Raw genomic sequence first — 13,126 nt, 5'->3', positions numbered from 1 at the left:
TGAGTGCTGCTCACTCAGTCATACCGTCCGTTAGTAGTGTTGTGCCCCGATCTTTGGTGCCTCAGAGTGATCATGTGGCACGCCGAGCGAGTCTGCCAGACCTCACCCAGCCGACTGCGTGCGACAGCTGGCTTTCATGCCACCCGCGAGTGCCTGCATCTGGGTCCGGTGTCAGAGAAGTTGTGGCGTAATACAGTGGTGGCTTGCTCTGAGTGTGTGTCACTCATGGACAGGTATTTATCATTCTTATCATTCTTTTAGGATAATATTTTTTAATTCATAGCGTCGTGTCTGTTATATACAGTTAACCCTGCTCAATAAGTGCGCTGGACGGGCTAAAGGCCACGGGCTGGGCTGCACATTTATCTACCGTAGTTTCAACAACTTGCCTTAGGGGGGCGCAGTGGTGGAATTGTGTTCAATTTAAAGTTCAACACCTTCCCTACTGTTGTGCATACAGGAGGTGGAATAGTAAGTTAACCTATTCCAAAATCCTGCACCTCCCCTAAAGAAAGTCATTAAAACGACTTGCATACTGAAGGAAGGAGTACTAAAGACACATTCGTTCTAATGACGGCACTGTCAAGTCACAGCGTGATTTTGGCTTGCGGAATACAGTCCCATTTTCATTAATTGGACATTTAATAATTATTTTAAAAACACCGTGTAGCTTATCCCAAACCAGAGTTAGCAGAAAAAGTATTTTATCTGAACTTTAGTTTTTTCTCATACTGCACTTTACACTGAAAAAAGCTTCAGAGAGCTAGTCCCTGTAGGAACATGTAACATTCAATTCTTGCATGTACCACTATCAAATACGAACCACGTTAAATTGTGGGCTACAAGGATTACTTACGGCTGACTGTTTTGACATTTAAAAGTATGGTTCTTTCCTGTTAATTTTTATTTTGACAGAAGTGTCTGCAAGTTTGAAAGATTATCAGTTTACAAATATAAGCCTGTCACCCTAGTGGATGGCACAACATGTGCTGCAGGCCGCAAGTGACATTTAACTTCCCATGCCATTGGTATATGTTCCTGAATTTTACGACACCATATAGTATGGCTTTACGAGAAAGTTAAATATTTCAATTGTGGATTAGCCACTTTTACCATGTTTTAGGGATCAGAGCACATACTCTGGGACTGGACAACAGAGTCCCACCGTGCAGAATTTTAGAAAAGCAATACCATTCATTGATCATGCAAAAAGAGGGATTTTCTCATAAGGACCACGATAAAAATTGGGTAATTTATTGCAAATGACAGCCACCACGGAGACATGTATGCAATTGCAAACAGAGCATTTGGATCAGCTAGTACTTGCCCTATACCTCTTCTACCACATTAAAGCGTAGGGGTATGAAAGGCCTGGATAACAGACAACTGCATCAGCAGCTTATTCACAAGACCAAAACGGCATATTCTCTATTAGACTTGCCTCAACTACAGCCTTAACTCCATAAAAACTATAAAATGCCCTGAAAAATACTTAAGTAAAAAGGGAGTTAATTCGGATGTAGCAGCTACTACCCCATAAAACTTGGGAAAAAAAGAAGAAATTCATATGTTAAGGCACATCCTTAATCTTACCTCCCAAACACTGTAAATTACTGCACAGTATCAGAGATGAAGAAGAAAAGGTAAACTTGGTTTCATTTAAGTATGATTTGCATAAAGAGATAGAACTACTAGTGTAGGAGAAAAACGTACCACAACAGCAAAGCTGGACAGTACAAGTGTCTCAATGTTAAAGCACAACTCATTGATTAAGTACAAGGAAAAATTAATACAGGTTCGTTTTTGTCATAGTGTAACTAATAGACGCGTGGATAGATTATTAGCATTGTGGCTGTTAATAGGATAGGCAATGCTTAGTGACAACGAGGGAAGAGAAAGGGGCATGTCGAGGATGGGCAATAATAAGAGTCCATGGGAAGTATTCTATCAAGTGCACGGCGTGCAACGGGTTTCTGCATCAGCTTTGCGCGCCCCCAGGGTACTTTGGTATTACATAAGGGGCTACAGATGCTTGAGTGGCCCCTTCTGTAAAAGTGATAGCGCTGGTGCTCATAGTGCCAGCGCTACCATCAGAGGCGTTCCCTCATTTGTGTGGGGTAATGGCCCCATGGAAATAAAGGACTGTCTCTACGATAACGCAAGAAGTGGAAGAGCTACAGCATCGAGTTGCACATATAGAGGAGTCATCGGTTAAATGTGAGCAGAAAAGCTCCAGTCATGGGGATGAGATCCGGGCTCTACAATTCAAGATTGAAGACATGGAGAATAGACAGAGAAGGCAACATCTCAGGCTCTTTGGGGTCCCTGAAGGGGCAGAAGGGGCAGATCCAAGAGCATATATAGTCAAATTATTTCAACGTGCATTTCCGGATCTCGTAGACTGGGATTGGGACTCTCAGCTTCAAAGAGTCCACAGGTTACCATTAGCCAACAGAAACAGAAACAATAAGTTCCCTCGCCCATTTTTGATTTATTTTGGAAACTTTTTACTCAGACAAGCAGTATCTTTAAAAGCCAAACCTAATACTCCTATAGCTACAGAAGATGTTAGCTTTTTTGTTCGGTCTGATCTATGCAAAACCACCATGGAGAGACGTTGGAACTTGCGTCAATTAATAGACCCATTTAAAGCCGTGGGTGCCCAGGTTTTCCTCCAGGAACCTGCATGTTTAAAAGTTATTAATGCCGGGCATACATACTATCTTAATCAGGTCAAGGGGGCAGAAATGGTCTTAGGAAAATTTACTAATGTATAAGTTATTAGGTATATAGTTTTAGAATGGCCAATTCTATGTGATTGCTATCTGGAAGGACATGACCAATTTGATTTATCTAGCACAAATTGCTGAGCACTAAAGGGGGGATTGATACACTTAATGAGGTAGGTGGGAGGTAGGTAGGTGGCTACACCTTCAAGAGGCTGTCCTATTAACGACAGGCGGTATTAAGGGTGGGTGTTTTCCTATGGTATGGGGGGAGGGTCTGTAGAAGTGGGGAGCGAGGGTGGGAGAGAGGGGAGGGAGAAAATTAAAAATGGCATGGCAAGTCAAAATGAAGTTAACATTTTTTCAGTAAGGAAGGAAACTTGGAAGAGTGATAAGAAAGGGAGAGAGTTTTTTGATTGGTCTTACATAAAATGACGTACTGCAGTTGTCTTGCTTGGAACGTATCTGGCCTGAACAATAAAACCAAGAGAAATTTAGTTTTTCAAGAACTGAAAATGTATGATGCACAGCTGGTCATGTTAACAGAAACGCATATTGGTTATAAAGATTAAAAAAATTGAAACAGCTGGGATATGATTTGGTGGTTTGCACTACTTTAAACTCGCCTATAAGAGGGGTTGCCATTTTAAAGAAAAGACATTGGCAAGGGGAAGTTATCAAAACTGCAGCAGATAAGGCTGGACGATGGGCAATAATGCAAATCCGGCTAGAAAATAGTATGTATGTTTTCTGTGCCTTATATGGTTCTAACAAAGATGAACCACAGCTATTTGATTGGTTGAATATGGAATTAGTATCATGGGAAGGAGAGCTCATATTAATGGGGGATTTTAATTGTGTATTAAACTATTCTCAGGATGCAACAAAGAAAGGGACAGGGATACGTATGCGTAAAACTAGAGCAGCTATACTCGAGCTAGCAAACATACACAACATAAAAGATATATGGCACAGTCTCTACCCAGGCATACCTGGTTATACTTATTATTCATCTCCCCATAAACTCTGCTCCAGGATAGATCTGGCTTGGGCCTCAGACGATTTAATAAGTCAGGGATCTATGCAGGTTATGCCAAAAATTTCTTCTGACCACAATCCTATAATGTTTACATTTGGTCTAATTTTAAGGGCAAAAGAGAGGCGCCCTTTTACTTTTCCAAGATACTTATTATCGGATGAGGCCTTTGTGACTTCTCTTAAAAAACATATTAAGGAGTTTATTGCACATAACATGGACACGGCTAGCGTTCTTACAGTCTGGGATGCCTGCAAGGCCTCTATTAGAGGAATAGCACAACAATATATCCTCAAACAAAATGTAATAAAGAAAAAAAAAGCAAAATGAATGACAAATAATATCTTACATATAGAGAAACAACTAGCTGACTGCCTAAGAGAGGGGGCTAGGAATAGGCCCGATATATTACTTCTGGAAAATAAACTACTGATTCTACGCTCAGACATTAAAAGTTCTCTTAAGGGAAAACATAGCTGTAAGATACTTAAATTTAAAATCTCGCAATATGAATACGGGGATCGAGTAGGAAAGCTTCTGGCGTATAAAGTGGCTTAAGACCGGGCATCAACTCTGATTAAGTCCATAAAAGGCCCTAACGATATTCTGCATACACAACCCATACATATCATGGAGCAATTTGTCTTTATTACGAGGAATTATACACTCCAGAGACTAAGGTCAGCTTAACTCAGATTCAAACCTACTTAAATGATAAACTCCCCGTAAAACAATATGTAGATCAGCTCCCCCTAGACAATTTGGAAGAGGAATACACAACGGAAGAACTACGCTCAGCAGTATTTTCTCTCCCACCCAATAAAGCGGCAGGGGAGGATACGCTTCCTATTGAATTGTACAAAATCTGCGCCGAAGAATTACTTCCCCTTTTGTGTCTAGTTGTGAATACAATAGGCACAACAGGTAAGACTCCGGAATCCTGGAGAACTGCGAAAATAATGTTTTTTTTTTAAAAAGAGAAACCTCCGACGCAATGCGGGTCATACAGGCCAATTTCCTTAATAAATACTGATGCTAAGGCTTACTCTAAGCTGGTATCATTACGATTGGCACCCCTTATGCCTCACCTAGTCAACGAACAAGCTACATGGCTTTGTGGCTGGTAGGGACACCACAGCGCATGTCAATATGGCAATTACGGCATTTGACACAGCTGCTACTAATCGCACCCCACTCAGCATGATACTTCTGGACGCAGAAAAAGCGTTTGACCGGGTGGGGTGGGATTATCTGTGGGAAGTGCTAATTCAGTTTGGCTTTAAAGATCGCTTCCTCAGAGGCATACAGGCTATTTATAGGGAACCCAATGCTAAAATCAGCTATGCGGGGCTATTATCACCAACTTTTGCAATAGCAAGGGGGACTGGGCAGGGGTGCCCACTTTCACCCCTGCTGTTTGCTCTCTCCATGGAACCTTTTATTAATGCCCTGCAGAATCAAGAAAAGATAAAACCACTAGATCATGAACATAAAATACTCAAAATTACTGCATATGCAGACGACTTGGCTATTTACACTACAAATGTAATAGAAGCATTAACTGGAATTGCAGAAGAAGCGTAAAAATTTGGGGTTCTCTCAGGCTACAAAATAAACTTTGACAAAACTCAAACCTTAATGAACTATCAAATCAACCAACCAGTCACTGGGCTATGCAATTCAGCTGTGTACTTAGGGGTGAAAATTTCTTCTAAAATTAGTGAAATCAACAAATTAAATTATGACCCTCTACTTAAACACACTTCAATGGCTTTTAAAAAATGGCACATTAATTTGATTAAAATGAATATTCTGCCCAAATTTTTATATCTTTTTCGTTCCATTCCCCTTCGAGTTAATAGTATATTTTTTAGGAAACTGGAGGGAATCTGCAGCAGTTTTGTTTGGAGCTACAAAAACCCCAGGAGATCTATGACGATACTAAAATTATCCCTAGAAAAAGGCGGATTGGAATTTCCGGACTTTAAGTCTTACTTTTATGCATCCTTTCTAGGACGGCTTAGGAGCTTACTAAATAAAAACGAAACCCATTTCTTTTTTTATCAATTTATGTTAGGCACTAATTCATCTCAATTTCTAGCAAGAGTACAAAATCCTAATTTTTTCAAACGAGTCAAATTTAAGATAGCAAGGGACTCGGTAGTGATTTTTAACAAGATCATGAAATTTTGTGATACTTCTTTCTTTCATACAGATCTACCATTATGGGACAATCCAGGATTACCAGGTATTTTTAATGACAAAGTTGGGAGGGATTGGGCCATCTATGGGATCAAGACACTGGGAGACCTCTATGGCTCTGATGGTTTTCTTCAGTTCTCGACTTTACAATTGCTTTATAAGCTGCCAGGGGAAATGCTACTTAAATATATGCAAGTTAGGGATTACTTAATACGAAAAATGAAGCTGAATAAAATCACAAGCTCGGATATGTGGGGTTTCCTGTATAGTACAAAAAAGACATCTTTAATTAGCTCTGGATACAAACTTTTAAGCCAACATAACGTGGATGATTGTCCGAGATTGTCACAAAAATGGACTATAGAATTGGGAATAAATGTGACACCACAGAACATATCTAGTGCTTTTGTTAATATTAACAAAATAGTCCACTCTTCGAGCTAAAAACTTCAATTATATAGGACGGTCAGCCAACTTTATCATACTCCGCTGAAAATTTGTAAATGGTCACAAAACAGCGATCGCACCAAATGCCCTAAATGCGATCTGGTGGCAGCAGATCTCATTCATATGATTTACTCGTGCCCTATGTTGGCTACGTTTTGGCAAGAAATAGAAAATACCCTACTTCAAAAGCAACTGATTTGCTCCCCACTTACTGCACCTATGGTCTTACTTGCCTTAAATACAAGAAGTAATAACAATACCGGCTGGCTAAATATAGCACTATCTTGTGCTAGACTGGTGGTAGCAAGAGCATGGATCTCACCGAATCCACCTTACAGGGCAGAATGGTTAACCTTAATCCATGAAATATACTCTATGGAAAAGGCTCTTGCTAAGAATAGTAGCCGAAAGGCAGTAGAAAAAATGGAAAGGATATGGGCTAACTTTGTATAACTCCTATATTTTACAAGATGAACTGTTAGGGATTTTGAACTTTGAAGATGGAATGTTTTTTGTCTACTCTGATTTCTTATATTTAGTCTTTCTGTCAGGCTGATGTGGTATTATGTGTAAGAATATTGTGTTACTTTGTATATTTGATCTTTCCCTGAAATCACTCTAAAATTTGTTTTTGATATAATGTTTTTTGTTTGACATGCTTGCCAAAATAAAAGATTTTTTTTTAAAAAATTAAAAAAAGGAAATAAAGGACTGTCTTCTCCCCAGCTGTATTATAGACACAGGCACAAAGGTAAAGAAGCTGTCAGGAGACACACTGACAGTGTGCCACCTACTACGTGGCATACTGTCAGTGTGCCCCCTGATGGCAGTCCTCTGAATGGGGTGAACGGGTCCTATGCATCCCAGAGACATCCCCCTTCCAGGCAGATGAAGTCACTCACTTCACCCGCCTGCAAGGGGATCTCTCACTCCTTTTAATAGTGCAGGTTGGTTGCCACCTGTGGTGAATCACAAAGCAGCTGCTTCAAAGCTGCTGTTCTGCATTTCACTTGAATGTGCAGCCAACATTGCTGCCACTAGTGCATTCATTCTAATGTGGCGCACTCTCCTGGTTAGTGTCAAGAGCACCTTTTGAAAGGTGAACCTGGCGCTAAAAAGGAAAATGCGCAGCACTGTAAAATACGGCCCCATATCTTCATGGCAGTGGATTAACGGTTTTTTAACAACTTGGTTTTAACAGTCTTTCTGTAACTCATCTCTTGTTTTCATGGAATGGGTTAAATAAATAAATATTAACCCATGATCTAGTGGAAATAGAGAAGGAGAGTTCCTAATGTGGCCAAAAGTAGATTTCAGATCCTGGAGGCATGTCTCGAAAAATTTAAAGGGCAAGTGTGTTCTTTTTCTTGGAGACCGATGTGCAAAATGTGCACGAAAGGTAAGAACCTACGCTCAAAAGTGTGCGTCCCAGTGTTAAGAAGGAGCCATTTCAAGTATATAAACTTAGCATTTTACTGTTAAAAATATAAAACATTTTAACAGAGAAAGTGCAGCAGAGTGGTGTACAACACCAGGGTGGTAATTTTGCATTTCATGATCATTATTTATTCATTTCCAAGACCACCCTGTCTCAAATCTTGGAGTGATCACCCAGTGCCATACATGGTACTGGCAGCCTTACATGGAAGAAGATAGCAGATTTATTACGCACATTCATTCCTCGTTTGTCAATTCATAAGCGACCGGTTCAATGAACAGCTTTAGATTTATAGAGACCTGATTTTTCTTCAAGAATGAAAGCGATATAGAAGACAATTAAAGCACACTGGATACTCACTGAAGTCACCGGTGAGAAACACCGCATCTGCCCCGGGAGCCCATTCCCTGCAGTACACACCACCGTCGGCCTGTCTGTTGACACCAAATAACTCGTAGCTCCTTGTAAAGGTGTCAAGTCCACCTTCATTTTCTTCAATGTGCTTCAAACGTTTTGATAATAGAGAATACCTAAGTAAAGAAATCAAAGACAAATTAGGATAGCACGAACTGCCGAGCATCAATAGTATTACTGATAACCTGCCCACACTTGTTCTGCAAGTGATAGTGTGCTGCGTTTAGGAACTTTGATGCGTTCATCCACAATATATAGCATTATAGATCAGTAACCATGAATACAGGGGATATTTTTCACACAGGGGTTCAGAGTGACATCAAATAGATGAGTGAGGCTAGAGTTATCTACGATATTACTCAGAACCTTAAAGAGACTAACATCCCCCCACCCCCCCCCTTATTCGCTATTAACTCCATTATTTTATGTTACGTACGTCCCCAAAATAATCAGGCCCGGTTTCAAATAATTTGTATAGGCTGAGGAGTAATGGAGGAACTATATACAAGACCGCCTCTGCACTCCGCCCCAAATGGGAATAAAACATTTCAAATATTTTGTAAAACCTGGCCTCCTGTCTCCTTCCACCTCCCACGTGAAAGTCGTGCACTCTGCTCTCCATCGGAAAGCCATGTCGGCATGGCCTCAAATTCCTCTATTATGATATGGCAACAGTAGAAAACAAGTTTGATGTAAAAATAACCAGACTTAGAAACTGGGTTTCATGCTAGATTGCTAGACGACACAAAGGACACACTCTCCCTCCCACGAGGCATATTTTATTATTAATTTTTATTATTATTATTATTATTATTATTTTATTATGTTCTGGCCCAATCAGTTCACTGAGGTACACAGAACATGCATCACATTAATCTACATCAGTTCTCACCATGTGAGTTGAGGTATTAAGTACTCGTTTTTTTTATCAGCTCATTTAGGTTTCTCTTTAACACTTCCCTCCCAGCACAAAAGCAGCAGCTCTGTATCCGTGCCCTGGAGGTTAAGGGTCTGAATGCAGGCTAGAGTTTACCTGCAATGTAGCGACCATACACTCCTAATTAGATCACTCCTATTGAACAGCGTGTTCTTCAAGACCCACAAGGTTAGCTTCTGCAACAGCCTCAAAAATTAATAACTTCAGTCCAATGCCTTCTTATGCTTCCAGGACAAAGTGACATTAACACTAAACACTATTGAAATGTTCAGAAATATCAGTTTTAATAAAGGAACATTTAAGGACACGGGCTAGTGGAAACGCTAGTAGCGACCATGAGGATTTATTTCATTAAAAAGTTTACTACATGATGTGAACATGTCTAAATCTAAAAGAATGGGCTCCCACCCTCAGTCATGCAGCCACTTCAGGTTAGGGAAATCTTTACCGTGGACTAGAGACAACTGTGCATCAGTCTAGCCACAAGTCACTTCTTTCTCATTATTCTGAATAATTGAATGAGGGGGATATTCGTGAAAGCAGCTTGAAGTACAAGTTATCTAGTGTAAAATGTTACAAACTGAAAAAATGGTGCTGTTGGTCAGCTAGCATTACTCACCCTTTTTCATGTCCACCAACTAATCGCAAGAACCTGAACAGATGTCCAAACTGCATCAAAAACTAGCTGAACGGCTAACATTTAAATCATCATTCAGAGTTTCTTATATTGCAGCAGCATTTCTGTAAAATTTCAACAACAAAAATACAAAGCCTAATGTGACAAGACTGCTACGGTGCAAAACCTCATTGAAATGATCACGAGGTAGAAATCCTTAAGTAGGCTTATCTACAGGGTAAGAGTTTGTTAATTCACTTGGCTTTTTTGAATAATCAAAAGCCCAGGCTTCTCCAATTAGTACAGTCACATCCACCCCACCCGGAAGCAAGCAAACGTACATGCCACACAAGGAGCTCGTAAGGGACATCCTTATTCATCACATAACCGTTCATGACCACACCTTAACACCTCCCACATAGTTACGTTACTCTTTCATTGAGTCCACCCAGACCGGCGGTGTCCTAGCGCTTATAGTCTGAAGACACAGTTCCCCCCGTTGTTAAATAAAAAGGTAAACAGTAGCATTATAGTTCTTCGATAAGTCATCTACGTGCTGATACTGTTTGGCCAGATGGTATGGTATGAGGTAGGAGAAATGCAACCTGCGTGGACACCAAGGGTACAGAAGCTGATGTTTGATCTGGGCCATCTGGTTTGGAAGCCTCATCTGTATTTACAGAGGTTGATTAATGTCTTAAGAGTTGTCTGAACTACGATGAGTCCCTTGTGATTGTTTTCCTGGGACGTTACCCCATTATCATTTGCCCCTTGTGTGTCACAACTCAGGCTCAGCAGCAAACGGAGGATCTGTTTTTGCTTCCCTTTTACAAGAACCCAGTCATCTTTGTCGAAGACCATCTCCTGAGTTCGCCAACGTTGATAAGCATAGGACTTCCTTTGACGTTAGAGTAGGGTCAGTGGCACGAACCTAGTCAGCATTCAGATTTTGTTCAGTGGTTCTTAAAACTCTCCCACATAGCAAGGTGGCAGGGCTCTCACCGGTGGTGGAGTGGGGCAATAGTCACGGAGGGCCTGACTCTGCTCGATTCCCTCCGTCCATCTATGCACATCGGATCACTCTTGAAGGTGCCCATGAAGCTTTCCTTGACACTGTTAGCTTGGAGCCACAAAGGTGTCTTTTTTTTATACCTGGCATGAGTCTAGATAAAAACTCCTTAAACACCTTACTATTGAATGGTGGACCATTGTCAGATTTAAGAATGTCTGGGATGCTCCATGATGTAAAAAAGGTCATTCAGCCGCTTAATGACTGTTATGGGTTGTTGATGGCATTTCCTCGGCCAGAGGAAAACAGGAATACTCAACAATGACTACCATGAGATGATGTCCATTCACCTAGGGCCCAGAGAAATCAAAGGTCCCTCTTTCCCATACATGTGCAGGAAGGTCAGATATGGTTAATGGATGCTGTGTCACTTTAGGGAAAAAGCAATTACATAAGTGTCACTCCTTTAGTTCCTCTCAACTCTCTAGCCCAGGCGTAGGACACACTCAATGCCTCAGGGCTCTTTTGGTGGTGACAATACCACAAGGTCCTTTGTGAGGGAGTTCAATGGCTTGCTGTCTGAAACTCACATGTATGATGATCCTTGAGCCTCTTAACAGAATGCCTTCCTTAGTGACAGACAGTTAATTCTGCACATTTTTGAACTTTTGAAATTCAACTTTGTCACTCAAAGGTCGAAAATCTGGTCTCCATGACTGCACTGAAATGAAGTCCTTAAAGGAATGCATGTCTTTATCTGCATTTGTAGCAACAACGATCTGTTCTATGGTTGAGGCAGCTGGTGCACTGGACCTTACAATGAAGTTGATCTATTTTTAAGCTGTTTTCCATGTTGAGCCATGCCGATGTTATGGTACTTGTGAGAAGTAATATGCAGGGTGTTGGTTCTTACCTGGCTTATGCACTACCATAGTCTTATTCTTGTAAACACAATCCCCACCTTTCAATGAGAGGAGGCATCTTGGTTTTTGGGTTTCCGAATATTGAGCTTAGTGGTCTGTAACAATTGTGAAATGCTTTCCGTAAGTAAATACATGAAAGACCTGGATGTCCAACTAACAGGACCCAGCAGCATTATCCCGCAGCATAAACCCACAGAGCCTCAAGACTCACAATGGTGAAGCAGCCGGGCTCTACAAATCTGGATTGATTGATTCACTGATGACATAACAGGAACTGGCTCAACTTCAGATGGAGTATGTAGGTTGTTATTGATATATCAGTCCCATGTCAGCAGCAGTTGCAAAACTAAGTAGATATGCACTGGATAAAGTACCTTGAAGAACGTGAATTTGGGCTTGCACTTTTGTCTTTTTATGTTGTAAGGTCGCTGTGAATGATCCTGGATTCTGCAACGGTTTGGAAGCAGCCCATGTGCACGCCTTAGTGTTTGATGCGCTGAGTTATGGTACGGGTGACAAACTGCTCAACTGTTTGACTGGCATGACGTTAATCGATGCTCCGCTGTCAATTATAAATTTTATGGGGAAACCGTTGACCTTTAGTGTAAACTTGGGGAAGTGTCTGTAAGAATGGTTATCTTGTGTTGGCTTCTGTTTTTGTCGCTTGTTCATCTTCTTTGCAAGCAGCAAAACTACCTGTGCAGATCACGGTTTGGCAGACATGATCATCGCACATTCACCCTCTTCAATGTTACTCAAATGAGACATTGTAGAACTTTTGTTTGATACATGTTTTGACGATCGATTTAGTTTAGTTTTCACTGTTGCAATTAATGTTGCTTTTTAACTTAGTAGGCGTGGCGACAATGCTTCTGGAACTTTCTGGCATCCATTTTCTTGTCAAGATGCAATTGACTTCTCCTTTGTCTTGCAAACTGTTATGAAGTGGTTTTCCTTCCGCAACCTTTGCACATATGACCGATGGCTGGACATTCGATTTCATGTGGAAATGAAAATCCATATCTTAAACAGGTTTTAATTTCTTTGACTTTACATGCATCTATGTCGGCAGCTAGCCGAAGGGCTCTTTCCTCAGCTCTTGCAGCCATTAGCACTTTTTCTAAACTGAGTGTCTCTCTTAACAGGAGTCTTCTGAACAAGTCCGAAATTCAGCAATCAAGGACTGAGGTGCATGGCTTCAACATCATTATATTCACTAAATTTATAATGTTTTAAAAGCATGCCAAGTCTCTCAAAAAACGTATCAGTTTCACCAACTTGTTGACTCACTTGACAGAAAATGCACCTTTCATTGTCTATGTTTGCACTGGATTGACCTTGACTCCTAATGCTTACTTGATTTAACGTACCAGATCGT

The 13,126-nt window shown here is 40.8% G+C and overlaps 1 protein-coding gene across 1 annotated transcript in view; it reads right to left on the bottom strand.

Moving 5' to 3' along the window:
* The window catches only part of GBE1 (1,4-alpha-glucan branching enzyme 1), a 686,238-nt gene that overhangs the window by 533,538 nt on the left and 139,574 nt on the right, over positions 1-13,126 (bottom strand). The window contains exon 2 of the mRNA XM_078658343.1: positions 8,210-8,379. Coding sequence (XP_078514469.1) covers positions 8,210-8,379 — 170 coding nt within the window. The remainder of the gene's footprint in view (positions 1-8,209; positions 8,380-13,126) is intronic.

Source organism: Lissotriton helveticus, chromosome 8, assembly GCF_964261635.1.
Source record: "Lissotriton helveticus chromosome 8, aLisHel1.1, whole genome shotgun sequence".
In the NCBI taxonomy this organism is placed as follows: Eukaryota; Metazoa; Chordata; class Amphibia; order Caudata; family Salamandridae; genus Lissotriton; species Lissotriton helveticus.
This window is presented reverse-complemented; position numbering and strand designations above follow the sequence as displayed.